The 27,160-nt window shown below is 32.3% G+C and overlaps 4 protein-coding genes across 4 annotated transcripts; all 4 read right to left on the bottom strand.

The window, feature by feature from the left end:
* Nucleotides 1–767: 767 nt before the first annotated feature.
* On the bottom strand, nt 768–4,696 carry LOC25501704 (F-box protein SKIP14). The gene is made up of 2 exons (XM_013591062.3): nt 2,848–4,696; nt 768–1,998 (listed from the first exon to the last, which is right to left on the bottom strand). Exons 1-2 carry the CDS (start codon nt 3,958–3,960, stop codon nt 1,384–1,386), a joined length of 1,728 nt encoding a protein of 575 aa, XP_013446516.1. The 5' UTR covers nt 3,961–4,696; the 3' UTR covers nt 768–1,383.
* Nucleotides 4,697–13,497: 8,801 nt separating this feature from the next.
* LOC25501703 (signal recognition particle subunit SRP72) lies at nt 13,498–17,683 on the bottom strand. The gene is made up of 6 exons (XM_013591061.3): nt 17,414–17,683; nt 17,189–17,325; nt 15,861–16,213; nt 15,222–15,318; nt 14,850–15,131; nt 13,498–14,675 (listed from the first exon to the last, which is right to left on the bottom strand). The coding sequence occupies exons 1-6, from the start codon at nt 17,541–17,543 to the stop codon at nt 13,668–13,670; spliced, it is 2,007 nt and encodes a 668-aa protein (XP_013446515.1). The 5' UTR covers nt 17,544–17,683; the 3' UTR covers nt 13,498–13,667.
* A 3,323-nt stretch (nt 17,684–21,006) lies between these two features.
* LOC25501702 (stemmadenine O-acetyltransferase) lies at nt 21,007–21,939 on the bottom strand. Its single transcript, XM_013591060.3, has one exon. The coding sequence runs from the start codon at nt 21,937–21,939 to the stop codon at nt 21,007–21,009; it is 933 nt and encodes a 310-aa protein (XP_013446514.2).
* A 3,053-nt stretch (nt 21,940–24,992) lies between these two features.
* LOC25501701 (stemmadenine O-acetyltransferase) lies at nt 24,993–26,428 on the bottom strand. The gene has a single exon (XM_013591059.3). It carries the CDS (start codon nt 26,412–26,414, stop codon nt 25,101–25,103), a length of 1,314 nt encoding a protein of 437 aa, XP_013446513.1. The 5' UTR covers nt 26,415–26,428; the 3' UTR covers nt 24,993–25,100.
* Nucleotides 26,429–27,160: the final 732 nt, after the last annotated feature.

Raw genomic sequence — 27,160 nt, 5'->3', positions numbered from 1 at the left:
AAAAATTATATATATATATAAACATGTCATTTTATACTTACCCGCCACTTCAATAACTAATTTTAATTAAACCATCTTATGAGCGTTCCTTGGTGTCAAGTATATTGCATCATCCGAAAAGCCTACAATCAAACAAACAAGGCAAGGCAACGAAAGCGTAATCTGTGGGTTTTGGATGACTTTGACCATACCATTTCATCTATGTTACTTATGCCTTAGTTTCTCCATTACCTCAGGCAACAGAAAGCAACTTGCTTTTCAAGAGCTTCCTATTAGTTTTCACATGCTTGAAGCATAGTAACATATTCCTAAATTTAACCAAGCAACGAAGAATAACTTTGTTAGTAGGACAGTAATTAACTTGGCTGCCAAGACATTCGTGTAACATTGACTGCCGTAGCAGACATTAGCTGAAACCCACCATTGTGACACTGCACCAAACTACATATTTCCTATAATAAATTATTTTATTATGCACACATCAGACATGACATATCAAATGCAATGGAAGTTCTTCACCTCATATTATTGCAAGGCTAGATCACCAAACAATGAGTAGCCAGCTTGACCATACATTAGTGGGTTGAAAATATAGTTTGTCCTGTTGAAATAATTCCTTCATGCTTTTTAGCATTTTCCTTTAAATAAAGATGACCAACACTTACATTTATGATCAAAATATTAAATAATTTAACTACTTTTCTTTGGAAGAGACATCATAAGGCCAACATAACAACAATCAGCCTCTTCAAATTTGCAAGAGGATATAAATATGCAACACAATTATTTCGCTAAAAAATCCCAAGATAATCATTTTATGATCCACAGTAAAATGAGTTCCACTTGATACAAGCTAAAATAACACACGTGAAGATCCAAAGACATCACAATATTATCCACTTATTTTTTTTTTTTTTTTGTCTTATCCAAAGATGGGAACAAGAATAAACAGGTTACATGGACTCCAACACGGAAACAGTGAATTACCAGTGCAGTTATTGAAGTGACCTTAAGTCCAGAAATCAGATCATTCAAACTGGTAAAGCAGTAGAACTATATCACAAATATTATCTGAAAGTGACCCAATGAAAGGTTTCATTGCAAAGCATGTCACTCCAGCTGCAGCCCCGATGATCACAGTGCAACTATGCAGTAGGCAATTCATAATCACAGCAATTGATTCGGCTCCTGCAGGTTACTCAAGTAGCAGCAGAGAAACAAAGTCGAGATCAATTTCCAACTTCTCTACAACAGGAAGATTCCCACCAAATACAAAGAATGCCAAACAAGTCAAGCAGCACCTAGCATTTCTATGACTTCAAAAGGGGACAATTCCTCATAAAAGACTTCTTTGGTATGATAATGTACGACACAACACATGCCCTAACTTTGTTCGGGGAGAACTGAGCTGACTAATGCAATCTTTCCAACTGTCCCTTCTAACGGTTTGACCAAATGCTGAGAACAATGAGAGCAAAGCAATTCCAGACAAAATGTTTCTTCGTACTCGCTGTCATTGATGCAGCGGCCACACTGACTACATCGTGGTATGCAGAGTGTGCAAGCCCTGCACAACTGAGTGGCATGCCCACCAACTCCTTGACAGCCTTCTGCAGGACAATCATATACAAGCCTTAAATTCTGACATCGAGGACAAACTTCAATATCCAGGTCCCGATCATCATCGCAGGGCAGATACAAGTTCCAGCGGCAATAGAAGTGCGGTTTGTGAGAATGCTCTAGTAGTTGACTGTCAGGAGCATTCTCTTGTGGTTGACTGTCACGAGCATTCTCATGTGGTTGACTGTCAAGAGCATTCTCCAGTCGTTTCTTGTCAGTGCCCAACAAGAGCTTTATTTGTTCAAAATGCTTTTGTGTAACGCCATAAAGGCCACCTATGTGTAAATGCTTCACCTTCTGTGTACCCATAGAGTTGTAAGCTTTTAACATACCCACAATACCTTCAATACTAAGTCTTGTGCATCCAGGAACACTCAACTGCAAAGGTTAACCAAAGAAAAAATTTACATCGTTATTTGCAAAAAGATATGGATGTGAAGAACTCTGGATTTACAATGAGAATGAAAGTATTCAAAGCTCAAAGAAGTGAATACAATAACAGTTAGACAATGTCAGTAATTACCAAGTGTACCAACATTAAATCACATTACATATGAAACTACCAATAATATACGTAAATTTATTTCAAAGTGCCAGGATCTATCAAATGTAAAAGAATCATTTAACCCAAACGCATCTGGCCAGTAAAAAATTTTGCCTGAATCAAAGTTGACAGTTGGAACAGTTATAATGTGCCTCAACTGCTTGGTCCACAATCTATTTTTCTTTCAGACCTTCTCTTCAAATAGGTATTTAATACCTAAAGCTACAATGAGATAAATATGGTGCATTTCTTACTAATGCATGTTGGAAAACAAACAGCAACAGAAATACACAATTGCAGAGAAGGATATGCTCATTTAATCATTTTGGATAAGAATCAACAACTTCCTACAAATAAATCGGCATGCGTCTCAACCAACAAATGATAATATCCTAGAGCAAAATCTAGAATAACCTTAAATCAACTTCTATAATAAAGAAAAAACTAAAAGCAGAGATGATGCAAAGGACAAATGCTCAAAACAGGATCTGCTGACTTCTAAGTTTTAAAAAGAATCAACAGTGTTTAAACTAATTCTGTCTCCAATTCACTTATTCACCACTTAATAAAAATAAAGCAACGGTAGTACCATATTAAATACTATATAGTTGTATACAATTCCACAATACATGCTTCATTTTAAATCCAGAATGATAAAGTATAATAAGCTAATGCATGCTCACCTTGCTTAATTTGGGATTGACTTCAAGAACACGCCTCAGACCATCATCGGTTATCCTAGTGCACTCCACCAGGCTCAGACACTGAAGAAGACCTTGAGCCCTATTGGTTAATTCCAAAAGAATGTCGTCAGTGATTCTTTCATTTAAAGGCTGGTCAATGTGGATACTTGTCCACATTTGCGGATCACGAACAGTAGAATGCAGAGATTTACATACTCTCTCAAGAACAAGAAGATCAGACAAACCCAGATACCTAAGAGACGAATTTATAACTGAATGAAGAATGCGCTCATCTCCTTCAAGGAAATTCACATCATCCATGTCCGTGTCACCTGACACGTTAGCAATAGCCACATCTTTATAATCACATCTAAAATCTAAAACGGCATCCATGTCACAAGAAGATCCAGCCCCAAAGCTGCAGGATGCTTCTCCAACTTCTCTCCTGGAAAATTCACCAAATCCACTCATCCCTTGAAAATTCTTCTTGATGCATGAAGCCTCTCCAACTTCTCTCCGAGAAAACTCACCAAATCCCCTCACCCCATGAAAAATTTTCTCGCTGCAGGATACTTCTCCAGCTTCTCTACGAGAAAACTCACTGAATCCACTCACCCCGCGAAAATCCTTCTCTTCAATGCACACATTTCCCCCTTGAGGAAAAGTGTGGAACCTAACAGCATTATTCCAAATGAAATTCAACCCAGCAAACAAAGGGTAATTCTCACCACTTGTCCCAATCTCATCATTTACATGATATCCACCATAATCAAAATCCAAATCCTCCAGCCATCCAGTGATGGCTGTGAACGTCGTACTGATATCCATACCAAAAGGATCCGAAGGCAAAAGATCAAGAATATCCTTCGAAACAGAATCCTGAGTAGCACCACTTACACCACCCCCTCTATCACATCTATCACTACCACCATAATCAAAACAATTATCAACATTATGCCACCCATTCCCAAATCCATCCCCACTACTACCACTACCACCACCACCACCACCAGTCTCAGAAATACCTTCCACTCTATACCCATTTCCCATTCTCAAATTATCCTCAGACAAACCAGCCGAAAATATCGGTCGATGAGAGAAATTCAATGCCATCGCATAAATTTCCTCTTTGTTTCTATCTATATACAACAAACCCTAACCAAATCAATCAGCCACAACAAACCCTAATTTTTGGGGGAGGTGAATTTGATCAATTCCGATCAAACCAACAATTTTTCTTTTTTTCTTTTCTTTTTTAGATTCTAACAAGGAAAAAGAAAAAGAAAATAAAAATGGAGAAAAAAAGAAAGAAAGAAGTGGAATAGATCTAACAAGAAAACCCTCGATTATTGATAGCAAACTAAAACAACGCACCAAAAACTTCACAGAGTTTCTTGAATCTTAAGAACCAAATTATAATAACAAACAATAAACAAGAATTAAAAATAAAAACAGCTAAAATCGAATAGGATGAAGAAAAATAGAATCTTTCTCTTTTTTTTTGGTGTTTTATTTTCTACTGGGAATGAAAGGATGATGATAAAGGATCAAAGAAAGGATATGAGGAATGAAAGAATTGATAAGAGCGATAAGAGAATGAGGAAGGAATTGAAGAATCGAAACCCTAATTGAATAATTAATTAATTGATGATTAATTGGGCGATGGAAATGAGAAGGAAATGGGAAAAGCGAATGAGAAGGGAAAATATGTGGTTAAGAAAAGAGAAGGAAAAATCGGAGGGAATTGGTGTCGTGGTGGGTTTTTCTTTTTCTTTTCTTCCCCCTCGAGTGGGTTCTGCCGATGCCGATCGAGTTCGCGGAAAATATGTGTTAGATAGAGAGAAACTATAGGACAATTTTATTTAATATTATTAATTAATATATCTAATTTTATTTATTTATTATTGGGATAAGAGAGAGAGTGTGTGTGTGTGTAAGTAAATGTAACGGTGAAATATGTTCAATGGTGTGAGACACGTGGTGAAACAACCGAATATGTTGATACATTTTTTTCGCATCTAAAATGTTAATAGCGGTAAGGTAAAGGATTCTTTCATCATCATATAGTTTACACCTCTTCATTTTCTTATCGTGTGTGCTTTTTGTTAAACATTTGTATACCTTAGATCACATGTTACGTCATGTAAAATACTACAAAGATTCTATCCTATTTGACCAAAATTAATTCATACCTAATGATGATAGTAATTGTAAAGCTCATATTACCAATTGCATATCAATAAATATTATGTATTATCATTGAAATTATTTTAAAAAGAGAAGATAAAATTAAATATCATTTTAATTTATTTTTAAAATTTTTAAAATATATTTATTATAAAAGGTACAAGTTTAATATGAATCTATTAATATTGGATTGACAAACTATTTGTCTTTTTTATCTTTTGCTTCAAAAAGAAACTATTTGTATTTTTTCTCATTTTAAGGAAATAAACTTTTTGTTATAAGCTAACAATTTGACCTTAAGGTTTTGTTTGGGAGTTTGGAGGGGAAGGAAGGGGAAGGCTTTGGAGGGTTGGAAATATATAGAAAATAGACAAAAAATTCACATTTTTTTAAAAGAACAGTTTTTTAGAGAATGATAAACTAATACTTATGATTAATATACTTTTAATTTTAAGAATATTATAACAACATATATTGAATTTGAAAAATTCATATAAACCCTTCATAACCCCCCAAAACCCTCCCCAAATATAATTTTTAAGTTCCCCAAATGAGAGGATTATGAGTAAAAAATTAACATCCAAAGCCCTCTCATCCCAATGTTTTTTATTTCTTCACTTGCTCCTTCTTTTTTTTCAAAACCCTCCCCTCCCCCCTCCCCTCCAAACTCCCAAACAAAACCTTAAAGTTTTTTCTTTTTACAAAATTTGTCATTAAAAGTTAAAACATACTCGAAGTATAACATGTGCCAAAAGATAAGTTTCAACAAAGTTTGATTATCCCATTCCCACTTTACTATAACTTCTGATTATTTTTTTACTCATAACTTTTATTTTTCCTTTAACAAAAACTTTATTTGCATATATTGAAATATATTTCACTAGTAAAGTTATATATCTTGTCCTTGACCAAAAAAAAAGTTATATGTCTTGTTCTTTTTATTGAAGTTGTTGAATTGAAAGGTCTCGTGTTTAAGTCTCATTAATTAATGTCTTTAAGAGAAGATAAATGTAGATTTGTTTTATAAATATTGCATTATTCACTCGTCTTAAATTTTTTATTAGAAAAAAATATATAGAGAGAATAGAATCCTGAATATACTTTTTGACCGGAGAATCTTAAATGTTATTAATAATACAATATAAAGTATTAAATAATAAATATTATTTACTGTGATACATAGAATCAATCATAAATTAAGAACAAGTTATAAGAATAAAAAGGGAATAGATATATTTTTTTTAGAGAAAAAAGGAATAAATAATAAATAGTAGCTTTTCTTGAAAAAAGAAAAAGAAAAAAAGTAATATCAAATATAATCCTAAGAGATATTCTAAAATAATAAATTGTGGTAAGAAATAACTTAAGATATTTTTTCTTCTTCTCGTAAATCAAGTATCTTCTGCGCGCAAATGTGAAAACTAATCTATCGAGTCTTGTGGAATTCAAATGAGACGGCATACTCTATAAGAGTTTTAGTGACGATGCACCCAAAGTTGAATTCAAACAAAAACATTAGTTAATTTATAAGACAAATCTCATCTAAACGCTCGAGTATAACTTAAGATATTCTAATACAAAGAATATTATTAGAGATTTTATAATATTAATGCCAACAAAATATTAACCGTTATGGAGAACGCATTTATAGTATAATAACGTTATTAGTTAGACTATACTGATCTCACTAGTGGTAGAGCTATGTTAAGCTCTTTGTGGGCTTGTGCCCCCACTATGTTTTGAAGATAAGTTTATATATATATATATATTATATAGGGGGCATATTAAGTGAGAATGAATGTTATGTGAGAATGATAAGAATAATTGTCGACCCTTAGATTAGTTTGGATGGTGGAGATTAAAATCTTTAACTTAAAGAGCACGTGTGCATCACCTTAATGTATTATTCATCCACTACCGATTCATCGTTATCGCTGATCTGATTTTTTTTTTTTTTTTTTTTTTAAGGTTGTTATCTGCAATTTTCATCAAGCTCTATTGACTGGTTTTGTTTTTTGAAGGCCATTTTTATAATTCAGAAACAAATCAAAGCTCTGTAACAAAGCAGAACAAAATCAAACGAAAAAAACCCAAAGAGTAACGTGAAAACATGATCTACTCTTGCCTCGCCGCCTCACCTATCCTATTCCGTCGACGTTGTTCTTGATGCCATCTCCAGATCTCGACTCACGGTGGAAAGAGAGACAACGGTCATGAAGAGAAACGGCGAGGTACAAGTTTCACAGAGATGGCGACGTGGGAGTGAACAACGGCGATAGTGAGGCAGCAAGACAACATTCTTTTGCAGATGAGGGGACAGTGATGAAGATGAATGAGTAATGGAAAAATAATACCATGAGAGGATACACATGTGTTCCTTAAATTAAAGTTTTTAATCTCCACCGTCCAAACTAATCTAAGGGCTGACAATAATTCATATCATTCTCACATAACATATCCATTCTCACTTGATATGCCCCCGATATATATATATATATATATATATATATATATATATATATATATATATATAAGGGGCTGTTAATTCACACCCACCTAAACACGAATTTGTAAATTAGCAAGCTACACCCACTTATATTTTATTAAAACACCATTTTGTTTCTATTCTAATTAAATTTAATTAGAATGACAATTTTGTAACCATCTTAAGAAAAATCCTTAAAAAAAGACTGCGACATGCTTAAAGTACAAAACATATAATAGAGACAAACTTTTAATGAAACAATACTTAGAATGATGAAAGTGGGTGTAAATTAGTAAGATGAGTTTAAACAATTTGATAAAATTTATAAAAATAAGTGTATATAACCAACTGGGTGTATGTTGCTAACTAACACATTATTGTTTTAGGTAGGTGTAGCTTGCTAATCTACACCTTTGTGTTTTAAAGTAGATGTAGCTTGTTAATTTACATCATAGTGTTTTTAGGTGGGTGTGAATTAGCGTCCCCACTACTCAAAATTGATGGCTCCGCCACTTGATCTCACAACCAAATTTTAAATTATGATACACCTATTTCCTTAAAAATCAAAGGGTTATTAAAAAAAGGTCTCTAACCTTGCTTTTTAAGTTTTTTTTTTATTTTTATATAAAAGGTATCTGCATTTAGAGCTGTCAAAATGGGTTGGACCGTACCGGTCAGCCCGATTAATTATAGGGCTTGGGCCTTAAATATTGAGCCCGAATTTTAATAGGGCTTTTTAGCCCGACCCTAAAAAGCCCGGTACCCGTTAGGGGCCGCGGGTAGCCCGCATAACAAAAAAAATCCTATAAATTATATATATTTTTCAAATAATTCTTTACTTAGTTGATTATCAAAGTAAAAAATAAAAGTGAAAATTCAATGAATTAACACATATAAATGTCATATAAAATTATATATAATCGTTTCGTTATTTATAATTTTAAAGATCGAATATATAAATATTTATAATCATAACGTATCTAATTTATTTAAAATTGTTTTCCTGCCGTTTTTATGCATCATTGTATTGAAATGATGTTGGAAGAACTGAATGCATTTGAAGTTGATAGAACCAAACTGCTTGTCGATAACAAGTTGAAAATTGATTTGGCAAATCACCAATCATGAAGAGATAACATGCAATACTCTTCTTAACATCCTGATCACCTCCTCAATCAGAATCTGAATTAGGCATTTCTTTGATTAGGCATTAGCACACCATAATCAATTATGCCTCTAATGTATCTTAGAATTGTATTAGCACCTTTTAGGTGACAAGTTTTAGAATGCTTGCATTGGTTTACGACTAGTGTGCGAAAATGTTTACAATTTATTTTTATGCTAGACATTATTTAAATATATTAAAAATATTATTTACCGAAAAAATTATAGAAGTATTCTATAGTACTTTTTTATATAAAAAATAATAATTTTTAATACGGACCGATCCGTTAGTCCGCGCTCGTTTTTCAACCGGTTTTTTGCCCGATCCGATAAAGCCTGAAGCCCATTAGGACCGACCCGTTTAGGGTCGGGCCGTCTGTTTTGACAGCTCTATCTGCATTATACTTCACCTTTGTAAGTTAAAGCTATTATTATTATTTTTTTGTTACAAGATAAATTGAACATTAATTGTGTTTTTTTTACAATGTGTTACAAACTTTTTTTAACAAAAGGGAAAACAGAAAAAAACTCTTTGATGACTTCTTAAATAAATTTTAATAAATCGTAAAACATATTTTTTTTAAGGGGTCTTCCAAAACATATTTAATCAACCTACTAGAACTTTTATCCTTGCTACCGTCCGGATCATAAACAATGAAGAAACTAATACATTGCAATATGATACATTACATAGATAAGAAAATAATTCAACATAAACAATAAATTTATTTTCTCATGCCAATTACTCTCATTCAATTCTTCAATATGTAATGACAATGAAACCTCTACTGTAACCATCTCATTATTCAATTTATAACAACAATAGAGAGCTTGCAATAGTGTCATTTGAGGGAAGTAACAAAATCTCCTACAAATTAGGGTTAGTATTAGCCAAACCTAAAAAAATTAGGGTTTGAGGGAAGTAACAAAAACTCCTACAAATTAGGGTTAGTATTAGCGAAACCTAACAAACTAGGGTTAATATTAGCTGTTAAAATAAAGGATCAAAGGAGGAAAAATAATATGCAAAAATCAGAAAATAAAAATATATGGAGGAGAAGACATGCGAATTAGGGTTTAGGATTTGATTGGTATATAGCTGATAAATAGTAGTAAAATTTGTTGCTTGCTGATATATTTGAGGAAAGTAACAAAAACTTCTACAAAAGTATTAGCGAAACCTAACAAATTAGGGTTAGTATTAGCTGTTAAAATAAAGGATTAGAGGAGAAAAAATAATGTGCAAAAATCAGAAAATAAAAATATATGGCGGAGAAGATATGCGATTTAGGGTTTATGATTTAATTGGTATATAGCTGATAAACAATAGTAAAATTTGTTGCTTGCTAATATATTTGAAGGAAGTAACAAAAACTCCTACAAATTAGGGTTAGTATTAGCCAAACCTACAAAAATTAGGGTTAGTATTATGAGGGAAAAAATTAGGTTAAATTGCTGCAGACCTAATAAAATTAATAAATAAGGATGATTTAGTCAAACATATTCAACTTTTTTTTTTTTTGAAAGAAACATATTCAACTTTTAAATGTTTATATTATTATTACTTGAAATGTTTTTTAAATTTTAATTCATGCAAATATTCTAAAACAATAAAAACATAATAAATCTTATGAAAATATTATAAGTGTTTTATCTTGAGTTTTAATTTGTTTTTTCCTTAGTAAATTTCACTTTTTAACCTATGAAAATGTTAAAAATGATTTATCCAAAATTTTGATTAGTTTTATTTCAGAAAAAATATAACTATCTTCAAATGTTTAAACAAATTTTAATAAATTGTTAAAAAAATATAGGTTGATGAATTTACAAATTGTTCAAACATATTTAATTTTAAATGTGTCAATATAACTTAATTTTTTTAAATTATAATTAACGTAAACGACTTATATTACTAAAATCTAAAACAATAAAAAAAAAACTCATTTCGTGTTTTTCTATCCTCTATTAATGTTAGAACTATGATAGCATAAGGTGTTAGGATGGTTACATGGTTAAGAGATAATGTTGGTGTGCAATCAAATGGCACGCGGGTGAACCATGAGGCTCACGAGGAGTTGATTAGAGTTTGTCTCATACCTTCTTCTCCTCCCACAATGTTGTTTGGTCATTATCATTTCAGTTTTCGAATTCATTATAGAAAGTGCTACAACCTAGTTTCTATTTAAATTCTTACTCCGTTTTTTGTCCACAAACTTGAAATTATATTTGATTTTATTATATAATATTTTCATTTCCAATTTACTACTGTAATTCTTTTCTATTTTCATATCTTTAATCAAAAACCAATCTTTATTTCGTTCCTTTCCATACTCAATTCGATCGAGCTTAAATGAAATAAATCACTAGCAATTACTGTTCTGCAATCACTAATTAGTTGTTAAGTTCCATTTATATATGGTTTAAATTATGTTAGGTGTTTGGCACCACGTTTTCAGCTCCCAAACGTAGTTTTTTTGTTTCTAAACTGCGTTTTTCAATTTTTCATGTTGTTTGGATGAATGAAAAAGTGAGTTTGTAAAACGTGATTTTGCTTCAAAACGTCAGTTTTCCTGAAGCTCAGATTCATAGCTTTTGCGTTTGGTCAGAATCAATTCTTCCAAAAAAACTTTTCATAAACTACAGATAAAGCAAATATATCCTAATTTCTCATGTTTGCCCCCTCCGAAGCCAACTTTTACTCTAAAAGTGAAACAAAGAGAAGAGGAAAAAAACATAATAAATTAACTTAAATCAAACGACAAAAACCATAATGTATCGGATACATTTTTGATATCACTGCTTGTGCTTGAGCTTTTCGTTATTCCTTTGCGGCGAACGCTCATGTTCTTTCTGTGTTGCAACAGTGCCAATCCGAAGGTTGGAGATGAATTCCTTTTTGTATGCAACTAGCCCATTATCTTAACTTAAAATAATATTATATATGATTTTTTTTTTTGAATAAATTATATATGATTTTTTTTTTTTTTTTTTTATAAATATAATATATGGATTCTAATATAATATAATATATTTAATGTCCCCCCCAAAAAAAAAATCTAATACACTGTTCAATTTTTTTGTGGTAGGTATGCATTTTATTTATTACGGTTCACTGTTCGTTTATGGCTGCGGTTATGGTGCATAAGGAAATTATTATGCACCCTGCATAAATTCAGAAATGGTTTCTATGAGTTGTATTCCAAAACCATTAGATGTACTTAATGGTTTCCAGCACCCTGTATATATCATATTATATTTTGTATATAAAATTATGCCAAAACCATTTTGCTGTGGAAATGGTTTTTGTGAGTTGTACTTCAAAACCATTTCTGAATTTATGTAGGGTGCATAAAGATTTCCTTATGCACCATAACCGCACCCTTCGTTTATAATGGATGTTTTTTTATTACATGTTTTGAAGCTTATATTGTATTAAAAAATCGTCCAATTGATAAATTTTTTTTATTAAAAATGACTCTTATAAAGTAATATTATTTTAAAATGAATTTTTTAAGAAATAAAATCCATTTATGATCTTGTCAAAAAAAAAAATCCATTATAATAAGTTGAAATAATTATCTAATGAGAATGAGGTGTTTATTTTAAAATACAATTAAAAGATTAATTTGGTCATTACACTTCAAAATCAATTTTGATTCAAATTATCCAAACAACATCCACTATAAGAATCACTTTTAAATAAATTTATCCAAACAAAAATCAATTCATATCTACTCACTTTTAACCAAAATTTAACCAAAATCAATTCTATCATACCAAAACACTTACCTTGTTAAGGTTTGAGGTTACCTTTCTTTTTTTTGAGGTTACCTTTCTCCCAAGCTTAAATCACATGAGTGTGTCTCATAGACATTTTTTTAAGGTTTAACTTAGACCGTTTTAAGAGTTTGGCCTCACTGAAAAGCTAGTTAAAAATACATTTCTTATAAACAAAGCAAATTTATTACCATTAAAGGGATATATTGATACGCTAACCAATATGCATAATGAAGCAATCATAACAATTGTTTTCCAACTAAATAAGAATTGCAATTTGACTTCAATAAAAACTACCTAAGAGGCTAAGATGTAAAACCTCACTCCAGAACCAACAAGAGAAATGAAATAAAAGGAACATTGTATATAAATGGAAGAGATCCTTTTAAGTAGAAAGAGAAATAATATGCAAACATAGTTTTTTTTTATGTTAAATAATATTTACCTTTTAATATAAAAAGATCTCTTCTATTTATATACGATATCATTTTATTTGTGTATTTATGAAATCCGTGTAAGTTGTGGAAGATAAAAAATAAGAGATAAAGATACACATATACTATCCGTATTCTCAGATTGTGATTAAAAAATGTCAGACTAGAATTTGACAGAGTAAATTAGTCTCAGATATGTAATTCTCCTCATTCATTCACCCTTAAGAAATAACAGTACTTGTTAACAACATGGATAATAATATTCTCAGAACGAAATACATAAAATTTATTATTACAATGGTGTTTAAGCGTAGCCAACAACTAACAAATATTATGAGAACTATATTATTATATGCTATGCAAATATTCAAGCTTAACCTTGAAGAATGCCAATGAGAGTTTACCATTCCTTCTCAAGTTTCTTAAGCATCCGTTTATGGGAGTAAATATCGCATAAGGGAATATTGTACCAATAAAAAACAAAGGATAAGTAAACAAAAACAAACCACTGAATTAATGGTAAACCAATTGTTTTAGCTGCTTAGTGAGTTGCTAGATCAAGAATCTATCAAAAATATGCATGCACGTAATGCACCAAACACGCACATTAACACTTGCATCAAATAGACAAATATACCCATTTGTTTGAATTGAACCAAAATTGATGGTTTTGAGATTGAACTCGCATAGTGTATATCGACCCTCAGTCATTGAAAGCAGCAACAACAAAATGTTAGTAATACAAAATGTTTATCAGAAATCACAAATCCTTATTACTTCCTAGACTTCTTTCTAGACTTGGATGAAGGCTTGGATGAAGGCTTGGTTTGCTCAGAAACTGCACTCTGAGTAGCACCTTTGGAGGAAGTTGCCTGGTTTGATTTGGGATTGGAATGACTGGAAGAAGCACCAGCTTCCTGCTTATCTCTAACTACAGCGCCCTGTGAGCCTCTAACTTGAGCAGCTCGTTTGTCCTTCCTCTTGGGCCTAAAAGTTGACCTCTCTCGCTTGGGAAGCCACCTTTCTGGATCTGGTGGAGGACCTGGGTTTGCAGGGTTAAACCCTTTAGGATACCTTGGCTTTCTCTTTCTCTTTCTCTTAGTTTTTGTCTTATTCTTTCCTTCGTCGTTCGTTTCAGCAACACCTGCATGAAGAGGACCCTCAACTTGTTTAACTCCAGAAGTACGCTCCAAGCCGTCCACATCAATTCCTTTCAATCCAGGTAAGGTCTTTAGTTTCTTTTCATATAGCTCTGCCTTAATAACATCAAGACGGGCAACTGTTGTTATCAGCCCAACTAGCGCTTCTATGCTTCCCTGACTTTTAACGAGCTCCTCATAGAGTTTAGCAGCATCCTCTTCCCTTCCATGCCTTAACTTGAATGAGGCAGCCTCTTGCATTATAATATTAAGCTTATTGTCCTCAGTCATAGCATTAGACCACCACTTGGTTGCAGAATCAAGCACAACAGCTGCACCCTCAACATCGTTGGCTCGTTCTTTTAAAGACACAAGGGTGGCAACAGTAGCCGGCATGTGTTGAATATCTGGTAACTTTGTTAGAGAATCGGCAGCAATATGTGGGTGGCCAGCTGCCGCCGCAACCTGAGCCCTGGCTAAGTAAAGAACCTGGGACTTCTCAGGGAACTTTCCAGCAAACTGTGCCAGTATTTCCTCAGCCCTTCCAGCTTTGTTCTCTCTAACCAAGAGGGCAGCTTGCAGCAATACTGGTACAGCACTTTCAGGAAACATGACTGGTAATGCAGAAACAAGTTCTCGAGCCTACAGATTGCGATGTAACCATATTATTATTATTATTAATAACAACAACAACAACAACAACAACAACAACAACAACAACAACAACAACAACAACAATAACAATAATGATGATGATGATGATGATGATGATGATATATGACTGATGATTTAAGGACAAGAAGACAGATAAAAGACCTGGTCAATCCTGTTAGCATGAAGAAGCAAAAGAACCCTATTTGCATATATTGCTTCCCTTTCTTTTGCTGAAAGTTTCAAGTCCAATCCATGAGCTAGGCGAAAGCTTTGCATCTCTTTCTCTTTTAGCCGATCAAGTTTCTTCAGACTATCAGAAACATCTTTTGGGCCTTTCAGGGAAACAAGATTATTGACTGCAACTGCAATGGACGATTCATCGGCCATATCTCGTTTAATCATGTCCACATAAGCTTCAATAGCATCTTGTTTACGCCCAAGAAGCTGCCAATCAACGATTGATTAAAATTACAGACTCTTGAGATAAGTAAAATTTGCTTAAGATAAATAATTTTGAGAAATCAAAACTCCTACCTGTTGGACATAGCCCAATTGTACAGCAATAGGAGACAATTCATTTTCTATATCTTCATCAGGCCAGTTATCTTCCATCAGGCTCTCTTGACCAATTCTGATAAAAATAAATAAATAATAAGTATATGCCATTCATGTATAACCTCTCGGGAAATAAGTTTATGACTTAATAGGTTAACTAATTGAAGTCAAAACAACTAACTGACAAACAACATTTGATTGTAGCAATTATAGCTTTGTCCATGTTTTACAATAAGGAACGTTTACTCAGACCAATCACACTTGACTTGCAAATACGAAGCACCTATTATTAATGGTCAAATATAAAAATGAGTTTTTATCATGACTCATAAGTACAAAAAAACTATAAACAAAGCTGTAGAACTAAGCACATACTCCTGAAATTTGGTAGATATCACATCTAGCAACTGATAAGACAGATACATGATATACTATTTTTGTGTGAATGATATATTGTATGCTCTATACACATCACAAACACTAAAATTGAATATTTGAATAGTGTTGGACTATAATAAATCAAATATTGCTAGACTATAATGTTATATGTTACCCATGAAAATATCTGAAGTAAATTTGGTCAATTTCATGATTCCCACAATCAAAATATCACATCACCTTCGGGCAGACAACAAGAGCTGCTCAGCTTCTGTGTACTTGTTCCTTTGAATTAAAGAACAAGCAGTATTGTATGCCAATTCAAAGCTGCTTGTTGCTTTAACCCGAAATGAATCCAGCCATCCTTGAACTTCAGATGATCTCCCTGCCATAACTAAGGCAGCAACAGAATTAATTTCCAACATATCAATCTTGGACTTTTGAAGCTTCTGGTAGATATCCAGGCAAGCATCCATTTTCCCAAGACGATACAAAATTTGAGATTCCAAAAGCATAGTTTCATCATTTCTCTCATGTTTTTGCAAAGACTCCAAAGCTTCATCCAACTTGTTTTGTTTGTATAAGCAGTATGCCTATTTAAAAACAACAAAGTAAAAAATAATTGATGGTAAGCATTTTCTCACTGATACCATTAACTCCAACAAAGTTTTCTATGAAATGTATGCAATGTTTCAGCGCATATATGTATATACAGGGAATGAATTCCCCCATGTTCAATTTCGGTCATGTCGCTCATGTATATATAGAGGATCAGGATTGAATGGTTAATATTATAAACATGACGCTCATATTTTTTTCAACATGACAGAAACCACTTCCGTATATACAAATGATTTAAACGCTTAATTAATGCACTATCAGCGTAAAGATTTTTTACACAGTCAATCAATCACAAACATCAAATCATAACTAGTTTAATCATAACTACTTTTAAAGTCACACATGATTTGTTGTCATTCCTTGACGATGTAACATTTTTTTACACGGACAGTGTATCAAAATTGAACTCATACAAAATAAGCTCATGCACATGGACCTAATATCTACTACTAGAGTTCACAGACACATCTCCCCATGCTTCCATTTCATAGTTCGATGAATAAACAATCAATTTAGTCTCCCTAAACTATCACCTTCTCTCTCCAATTTAGTCCACCCATTTGTATAAGGCTTATTTTGAGCTTATGCAAATAAATGAGCTTTTTGGTATTATTTATAAGTTTGTCAATATAGTTTATGGAAAAGAAAAAAAAAAAAAAAACCAGGTTATGAAGATACAATTTTCGTTAGTTAAAACTTATAGATTAACATAAAAGCTTATTTTTTTGCATAAGCTAATTTTAATAAGCAATTCATAAAGTATATACATTCAATCAATTTAGTACCTGCTAGTAAAATGTTAAGAGACTAATTTGATGGATTTTCATAATTCAACCTCTAACAATGAATTCTACAACTCATAGCAATTACCCTATCATAAGCTCTAATTCTGGATTTCACGAATCAATCAATCAGAAAACAACGAAACTCAGATTTAATTGACGAACCTTAAAGAAATGAAAATCCTCAGGAGGAGTCCGAGAAGATTGAATTGCAGAAACAGCATCATCAAATCGATCATCTTTGATTAACGCAACGATCTTGCATCGGAGCGCGTCTTCATCGGCAGGTGCAATTGCGAGAACTGCGATGAGATAACGAAATTGTTAATTCGATGATAAATATAATTAATCAATTAATTGAAATTAAGAGGAGATTGAGAATTAACGAACTCTGATCTGTGAGTTTAACGGCATTGGTGAATGCGGAAGCTTGGATGTGTTTGTTGAGAGTGGTGAATAGATCTTCGAGTGGAGGTGGAGCTGGAGGCTGCGACGGCGTCGTTTTGGGCTTCGGAGCCATTGGGTTTCAGCGGTGGAAATGAATCAGTATCACCGTAATACTGGTTGTTGGTGAGGGTTTTCTTCAATCGTTTCGCATAAACGGCGATTCAGGGGTTAGAATAGAGAAACGCCGAAGTGGAAGATATGTGAGTTTTTATTTTTTTTACTCAGCGATGACAAAAAGAAAATAAATTAAATACAATTTAAAAAAAAAATCAACGGGATAAGTTCAGTTGACATAAACACGGCAATTTGTTCAAAAAAAAAAAACGCGGCAGTTTAGGATCAAGATTCGAACATCGGGTTTGTTATAAATATTTTCGTCACTAGATTACTTGATCAACAAAACAAAGTTTCAATAGGTGTAATCTTATACTTTAAAAAAAGATGGTGCAATATGCAATGACTTTGTTTAATCATGTTGTTATTTATAATTTTTTACTTATTTATTAATATGAGATTATTCACATGAAACTGGAAAATTATTAGATAGATGAAATGACAATAATCATTAAAAATTTACAAACACATGACTCTGGGTTCATTCTATGATTTCTTGGCACATACCTTCGAGGAACTAAAAAAAGCAAGGAGGGTACATAGTCTTTAGTCTCATCTTCAAGACCTTAATATCCCCACCTTTCTTGTGAGACATTCCTGCTAGTAATATCCTCAAGACCTTAATCCGACAGTCAATTCTAGTTCCATCCCAACACTACCCGACACGTCCTATATATGAAGACAATGACGTCTATCGATACCATCTTCAGCAAATAACACTCAATTCATAATACGACTTCAGTTCATTTACAATGAATCAACTCCTTAATAATGGCACCATCAAATGATACTCAATCCCCAAACCACTACCATTAGACCACACCTAAAAGTGCAGAAAAACAAGAAATAAAACTAAAATAGAATGATATTATTATTATATTGAGTTACATATATTGTTCAATCAATCATCTAGCAAGATGTTTATCCTATGTGGATGAATATGTGTTATTAGTGGGCATTTACAGAACAAAAATGTACTCCTTAACATGGAGTTTGATTCTATTAATTATAGAAAAATACATAAACTAACATCTATGGCGCATGAATGTCAAATGTTTTCTAACTAACTTGAAAAACTTCCCCTGCAAGTTTCTTCTAGTATTTTAACTAGGGTCTTGTTAACGATTGCCCTTATGCACTCTTTAAGGATTCTTAATAAAGAAATTATTCTTTAAAAAAGTCAAAAACTTCAATTTCCAATGCATTGATTTCATAAACTTTGACAAAAACTTACTATTTAAAGTTACTAAAGGGCACTTGTTAACATTTCCCTTTAAATTATAAACACGAAAGTTTTTTTTAAGTCTAAATGCTTCTATAAAACTTCTCATGTACACTTTTGATATGTCAATTATTTTGAGATTACAACACCATGATTTTGAATAAACTATAAAGTGTAACTCTTACAAAATTGCAGAAATTCACTAAGGCTTTGTTTGTGAGTTTGGAGGGGAGGAGAATGGAAGACTTTGAGGGGTGGAAAATATGAGGAAAAATGGAGAAATCTTTCAAATTTTGTAAAAGAGTAGTTTTTTAGAGAATGACAAATTAATGCATGTGATTAATAAATTTTTAATTTTAAAAATAATATAACAAAATAGATTAAATTTGAAGAATTCATATAAACCCCTCAAAACACTCCTCCAATGCAATTTTTTAGTTCCCTCAAATGAGGAGGTTTAGTATCATGAAGAAAAGTTAACCCCCAAAGCCCTCCCCTCCCATTTTCCTTTATTTCTTCCACTTGCTCATTCCTTTTTTTCTCAAGCCTTCCCCTCCAAACTCGCAAGCAAAGCTTAAGATACTGTCGAAGGGTACTGCGAATACAAACATGCACTTATAAGGTGTGAGTGTGACTTCATTTTTGCGGTATGGTATACGGATATGCATTTGGTTGGGGATGGTCATGGTTATTCTAAGAGGTTTGTTTTCTTCTAATGGTTATTTGGTGCGGTGCTCGTGTTTGCAGCAAGATGTGGTATGATTCAAGTGATCTTTGAGGATATGGTATAATTGGCTTGGTGAAATATTATGTATTGTATTTTTATTTGATTTGATGTAGTTTGGGAGTGTTGGACAACATTGCATTTTCTATATGACTGTTTCAATGTTTTTGTATTTTGCAAAGGTTTTATAACGTTGATATTTTCATGCGCTTGATTTTTAGTCTATTAATAATATATTTTGCCGTTGCTGGTTTGGAAGCTACAGCCTACAAGTCATATCATAAATATTTCAAGTGTACACCACCCAAAAAAAAAAATTAAGTGTAACTTTATTGCATGAGAAATAGAAAAGTTAGATATGTTTGGTTTACATTTCTGTTTTGATTTTTGAGGCAACACATATGTGGGATCTATGTGTAGAATAAACCATAAATTTAGCCCTTAAATTATCATTAGGTTCAATTTATTCTCTAAACTATATAAATTTAGCTCTTTTGTTAACTAGTTGCTTGTATTTGGCAAATGCAAGGGATAGTTGTGACGGCCTCAGTGTGGCTTGTATATGCTAATTGGAATACCTTGTGCCTGTAGCATTTTTTTTATGGAAAGATAAAACGAGTTGTTTCTTGTATCACAAGAAAACAAAACGTGGTCCATAGTAGAGAAAGGAAATTATGTACCAAGAGTGGACGACAAAGTTCCAAACTCAACTGAAAAGAAGCAATTCGAAGAAGACTAGACCAAAGACAAATCTGACATGGTATTCCTAAACTCTAAAGTTCAAATATTATGTCTAACATGTGCTTTAGGCAGGGATGATTTACAAACTTATCACGAAGGAACTAGTCATGTGAAAGAAACAAGAATAGTAGCTTCTGTGGCCTTTTATGTATGGTCTTTGGCCTCTGAAATTTTAGCTTGCTGTTATTGTTTGTGGATTTTTATGCTTTGGTCCTGTTTTCTGGTTTAGGGTAGGGACTGTTGTCTTATATGTCTAGCTTTATTCTTTTGGCTTGCAGGCAAGTCTGCCTTTTGCCATTTTGTTTTCGGGCCGGGGCAGGGGGGGGGGGGGGGGGGGGTCTGCTTCTTGCAATTTTATTGAACACTATAATCTCATTTCCTAACCAAAGTTTTGTTCAACATTGCTATATGTTACCATATTATTTTGCCTTTTAAAAAAAGGTTCACAGACCTGCAGGTTTGAAATTATACGATAAACCTTTACCGGAACTAAACCACTTTAAGTTTTGTTGTGTTGATTCGAGTTTGATCTAAGTTCAAAAAAATCTGAACCTAACACTTCAAACTGGATTGAGTTGAGTATTTAGATTAATTGAGTTGACTTGTACAGTAAACACCTAGAATTGAAGGTATCATATAACTGCTAAATGAAAATTTCATACAAACAACAATGCTTAATTTTAGCAAGATGCAAAGAAACATTTGTTTGAGTTAGAGCCTATTAGCAACATCATATCAAACAATACTCGGATTAAGAGAGGCATATTGAAGGAGCTCCACTTCTCGTTCAAATCTAACCATGTCACTCTCTTTCATATTCACAATCGCTTCAATTCCATCTCCATTTCTTGTATCCATCAAAACTATTGCATTCTTCACAGGACAAGTACTAGTTGTCACCCATATCGGTTTTCCCCATCCAAAATCAGCTTCATACATCGGAAACTTACACCAACTAGCATAAACAATCAAACTCTGATTATAATCACTCTCCGAAACCGGTGTAGTAACTTGTTTTAAGCATTCAAATATAAATGACAAGTCCTTTTCTTTACCTCCGAATTTCTTTGGATAAACCTCACAAAATTCATGCAACCCTTGTCTAATTTTGAATACCAAGTCATGTAGTTCCGGGTTGATAAGAAACAAGAACCATACTATGTTTCCTACAGACTTATCAGACAATGGAGGAACCATTCTTCTACGAAGATCCACAGCCATGCGAAGCGATGTCGTTTTGAAATTTAATTCCAATGCAGAAACCACACACTTGTAAATCATTGCAGTCACAACTTCTACACGTGTGGGATTTTTCACCTCATTTGAATCCGAATTTACCATCATGGACTTAAGTAACTTTACCTTAGAAGCTTCAAACACAAATCTTTTGGACACTATTGTTTTGTCTATTACAAACTCACATTCTGGGAAATTAGGCAAACTCCCTTGTGAGAATATTGTATCTCCTGCATAAAGTAAATTGTAGGGTAATGATAACGTCGACTTTGAGTTCGATTCTCCTTCGCTATTCAATTTGGCCCAATCATTCATGAAGTTGAAAGCCGTTGCAGCGTCTACAATTTTGTGACATGCACAAACACTTATTATGATTCCTCCACATGCAAAACAATTGATTTGAATAACTAAAATACTTCCATTGCAATCCATGTTCTTCCATTGTAATTCATCAGGGAACAAAGGGTTAAGCAAATTTTCCGTGGGGTTTTTGAGGATAGTTGATAGTTTTGTTCCTGCGATATTTGCAACTAGAAATGACGCACCTTGATCGTTACATTCGATGGAAAGCTGATCTTTGAACCTGCCTGCAAAGGGGTAGTATATGGATAGAATTTGAGATAAAGAATTCTTGAGGTGTGAGATTTTGGATGTTTGGTCACAAACTTTGGTATCATCGTAGAAGAAAAGTAGGGGCACATAGTTACGGAAAGAAATGTGATCTATGAAAGAGATAGGGAAATTTCTAAGGTGGGATGGAGTTGGTGATGAGGGTTTGATAAATTCTCTTGATATTATTTCCATTTCCATATATCTCACTTTCTGTTCCTTTGTTTTTTTTTTAAGCGATCTCACTCTGCTTCTGATCCTTTGTTCCTAACCAGTATTCTATCTAACACTTGATATATAGTAGTGCAACTGAATTTTGTTTACAATATTTTGTAGACAAACTCCAATTGGGAAAAATAGAAAAATAATATCGATGAAGTTAGGTTCCTTGATTTTTTTTTTTTTTTGCTTAGTTTGTGGTTTGGAGTTTTTCTTTATACGTATACTCTCATTGATAAAATCAATTATTCATTTGTGAATAATACACTCTAGGACACACATTTTCTAACATATTGGTCTAGTTAAATTTATATCATATGAGATTCGGGGTTCGAATCCCAGCTACCACAAAAAAAAAAAAGTGGAGTCAAATTTCAGCATTTAGTATGAGAAAAAAATATAGAGTCTTGTTAACAAACGCTTCAATAACATTGTTTAAAGAACGTATAAAATAAAGGGAACTTCTACGGTACACCCGCAAATTAAGGTGTACCGGTACTCTCGCTTACATTTTTATAAATTAACTATCATTTTTTATGAAAGAAATAGGTGTTTGTTGACATATATATTTTAGAAAATATCATTTTATAAGAAAAAACATCATTTCATTTTTTAGAAAAATCATACTAAATTTTTTTACATTTTATTGTAAAAAATAATCAAAATTCTCTATTATGAGTAATAGGAATTCAGAAAAATCAAATTTTATTGTGTTGACGTTTTTGGTAAAAAAGATTTAGTTATTATAATTATAGGTGATAGAAAATATTTTTTTCCTACAAAAAATAACTCATTTAACTATTAATTTAAGAATTTGGTGTACCAATGCACTTAAATTATTGGGTGTACCATAGAATTTGCCATAAAATAAACTTTTGTTTTACACCCAATAATTTAAGTGCATTGGTACACAATGTTAAACAATTCTAAACATTTAGCCCACAATTCTACCCTTACACAATGTTCAATTATACCCTTTTTTTATAATTATAAGTAACATTGGAGTGGGATATTAAAAATTTAAGGGTATAATTGAAATTATAAAAAATTTAGCCCAAAATCTCTATCCCCTTCATATATAATAATGATAATATTGTTCCCATTGGAGTGGGATATTTCCTATTTTATTGAGATTTGATTTTTTTAATTAAAATTAAAAATAAAATTATTAAAGGATAAAATAGTTTAAATAAAGGGTAAAATAGGTAATGAAAAAGTCAGCCAAAACTTATCATGTATAAATAAGAGGACTGGCCATACAAATAAAATATATATGTTGATATATTTTATAAACAAAAAAACTCATGTAGGAAAAAGCCCCATATATCAAAACTAGGTTTAGATTTAATTTACTATTAAAAATTATTGGACCAATCCTGTCTGTACAGAGTGTTTGTGGTATATTTCATTAAAAAAAAAAAAAAAAACTTTAATTATAGTTATTGATCCAAGTTAAAATGAACACAAGTTGGTTATTTTCATTAAAAAAACAAGTAGGTCGTTACTGAAACAACCAATTAATTAACGTCCAATTGTATCTGCATACATTGATTTGACATATTTGAGTAATTTAGAAATGTATAAAACATACTAAGATAGGCCGGCAACCCAATCAGCATCTTGATTCTTGATGCAATGGATGAAATTAGCTGGATCAGGATTTGACTGCAATCTATTTTGAACATTCACGGTCCTATCCTATGCTCTGCAGGTTCAAGAGAGATGTTGCAAATTATTTGTTTTTCTATTTTATGGTCAAATTGGCTAGATAGAAATAATTTGGGTTAGAAATAACATGAGTTTTTATGTAGTAGCTGTCATGTGAAATTGATAAATTGATCTAATTAGTCCATGTTCTGTTTTGAGACAACACATTTGTGGGATGTATACGTTCAAATTAATTTAATAATTAATCTTACAACGTGGATATCCACAACATGAGACAAGTATCGAGTGGTTCTTGACTTTGTTAAGAGTTTTACGTCGGATAGAATATGGACTAATGACAATGTAACTCATATTTTATTTCATATCAATTAATTAATTATCCAATTAAAAATTTAATAAATTTTATTACTTAATTTAATTGTTAATGAGTTAAATCTCTTAATTGATAAATAACTAATACAAGTCTGGTGCAAGTTTTAAAAGAAACTGCAACCATTTGACTAATGTGGAGAACAATTTCAACACAATTTCTGTTGCTATCATGTACATGCATGTTTCTTCAAAATAAAATTCAGCAGAAATTAGTTTCCAATACAAATATTTTCATTAGCTTTTAGGCTTTGCATTGGTAATATTTTGTTTGTTAATTGATTGCTAGATAAATGTAGGGGATTTGAATTGTTTGATCAGGCGCACATGCAACTTATTATAAGGTGCAAGGATTTGGTTTTTAGTTTGTAAGTTGTTACTTGTGATGAACACAATGTGGTTTATATACTAACATAAGTTATAATAAACCGTGAATTAATTGACTACAATAAACTAGCTGAAAGTGAAATCAAAAGAGAAAGGAAAAGAACCAAAATTTAATAACTTTATTAAATGAAACGTGTAAAAAAGTACATGTATCAATCTTGAGAGAAATTCACTAAATCAAGCCAATTTAAAAGATTTTTTTTAAGAAACAGAAAACCTTGCATGATTGAATATTTTTCAATTATCTTTCAACACATTCAAAATTCAATCCTTATTGAAAATCACTTATCCACACCAACACATTATTATTATTATATATATAGATCCACATACTCATCATGTTAAACATTGGTTGGATTAAGAGAGGCATATTGAAGAAGCTTCACTTCATGCTCAAACTTAGTCATATCATTCTCTTCCATATTCACAACCGCTTCAATCCCATCCCCATCTCTTGTATCCATCAAAATTATCCCATTCCTCACGTAACAAGCACTAGTTGTCACCCATATTGGTTTTCCCCACCCAAAATCAGCTTCATACATTGGAAACCTACACCAACTACTAAAACTAATCAAATTTCCATTCTCAGAATAAGACTCAGTAACTTGTTTCAAGCATTCAGATATTTTTAACAAATTATCATTCTTTTTCCCTCCAAATATTTTTGGATAAACGTCACAACATTCAGATAACCCTTCTTTTATTTTGCATACCAAATCCTTTAGTTCCATTTCCTTCTTATCTGCAAACATAGACGAGAACCAAAATATGTTCCCTACACATTTTTCAGACAACGGAGGAACCATTCTTTTGCGAAAATCAACAGCCATACTAAACAATGATGTCTTGAAATTTAATCCCGTTATTGAAACCGTGCATTTGTAAATCCATGCAGTCACAACTTGTACACGTGTGGGAGAATGCACCGAACTAGAAGTTGCCATTTTCTTAAGGGACTTGATCATTGAGGGTTGAAACACAAATCTTTTACACACCACATTGTTTTCTCTCTTAAGAACAAGTTCTTGAAAAATAGGTAAATCTCTTTGTGGAAACATTGAAGCTCCTCCATCAAGGAAATGAAAGGGTAATTCTAATAACCCTTTTTCTCCTTCTTTTTCTTTTGGTAAATTTTCGTTGATAATGGACCAATCATTCATGAAGTTGAAAAGTGTCGAACCATCACCAATTTTGTGACTCATGCAAACACTTATCGCCATTCCTCCACATGCAAAACAGTTGATTTGAATGGCTATTAAAGTTTCACTCCAATCCATTTCTTTCCATTGCAATTCATCCGGGAACAAAGGGTTCAACAATTTTTCTATAGGGTTTTGGAGGACTTCTGATAGTTTGTTTTTGACATTTGTGACTAGAAACGGCACACCTTGATCATTACATTCGACGGTAATTTTATCTTTCAACCTTCCAGCAAAAGGATAATATTTGGATAAAAGTTGAGATAAAGATTTACGTAATTGTGAAATTTTGACATTTTGGTCACTATCTTTGTTTGGTTTGTAAAAGTAAAGTAATGGCACATAGTTACGCATCAAAATGTTGTCTATGAAAGAAAGTGGGTATATTTTGAGGTGAGAAGGAGTTGGTGATGAAGGTTTGATGGTTTCTCTAGAAATTAATTCAATTTCCATGGTAATAAAATGCCTCTCAAGCTGATATATATATATATATAATTCAATTGATATCCTCACTAGTGTTTAAGCTATCAAGAATGCATTGCCTTGACATTAGCACAAGAGTTTATATAGTGGATGAATTTGCTTATAAGCTATTACAATACAATAAACAATAGTATGAATATTTTTTTGAGGGAGCAATAGTATGAATATGAATACACGTATACCGCACATCTCACCAACGTGTTAATATTTTGAAGAAAAAAGATACGTTAAACAAAGTACTAATATAAATAATAAATATATACATTCAACTTTAGTGTGCGTTACTTCATATTTATTTGAACTTGTTTTTTTTTATGAGAATCTATTTGATTTATTTATTACAATGCTTTAGAAACATGCATATATTATTTGAATTTATTTTCACATGTTCTATTCATTCTTGATATCTTAAGCTTAAGCATAAGTAATGCTCATGGGAAGGGCCAAAAATGATAATACAATAGAGCTTAGGAAATGTTTAAAAGGCCAAGTTAATAGAAAGAATACTCCATCTCTAAAGCTGAAAAGTGATTAAAACTTTTGCCAGCAACATCTTCAAAAGCATTAACTGCACCTTCATGTAGGCAACCTGAGAGGGAAAAAAAGATCCCCAATACAAACATTGAGAGGATGTTTCCATTTCAGATTTTGGTTGCTAGCTTACTGCACCATAAATAAATAAATGCAAAAAATTTATAAAAAAAAAAAAGGCCACA

Source organism: Medicago truncatula, chromosome 8 (genome assembly GCF_003473485.1).
Source record: "Medicago truncatula cultivar Jemalong A17 chromosome 8, MtrunA17r5.0-ANR, whole genome shotgun sequence".
Taxonomy (NCBI): domain Eukaryota; kingdom Viridiplantae; phylum Streptophyta; class Magnoliopsida; order Fabales; family Fabaceae; genus Medicago; species Medicago truncatula.
This window is presented reverse-complemented; position numbering and strand designations above follow the sequence as displayed.

Excerpts from the sequence above, each read along its gene's own strand:
- LOC25501704 (XM_013591062.3), bottom strand. The coding sequence starts at position 3,960 with ATGGCATTGAATTTCTCTCATCGACCGATATTTTCGGCTGGTTTGTCT. Across the intron at positions 1,999-2,847 it reads TCAATCCCAAATTAAGCAAG|TTGAGTGTTCCTGGATGCAC; the intron begins GTGAGCATGCAT and ends TAACCTTTGCAG.
- LOC25501703 (XM_013591061.3), bottom strand. The coding sequence starts at position 17,543 with ATGGCTCCGAAGCCCAAAACGACGCCGTCGCAGCCTCCAGCTCCACCT. Across the intron at positions 16,214-17,188 it reads AGGATTTTCATTTCTTTAAG|GCATACTGCTTATACAAACA; the intron begins GTTCGTCAATTA and ends GTTTTTAAATAG. Across the intron at positions 15,132-15,221 it reads AATTGGGCTATGTCCAACAG|CTTCTTGGGCGTAAACAAGA; the intron begins GTAGGAGTTTTG and ends GTTGATTGGCAG.
- LOC25501702 (XM_013591060.3), bottom strand. The coding sequence starts at position 21,939 with ATGGATTGCAATGGAAGTATTTTAGTTATTCAAATCAATTGTTTTGCA.
- LOC25501701 (XM_013591059.3), bottom strand. The coding sequence starts at position 26,414 with ATGGAAATTGAATTAATTTCTAGAGAAACCATCAAACCTTCATCACCA.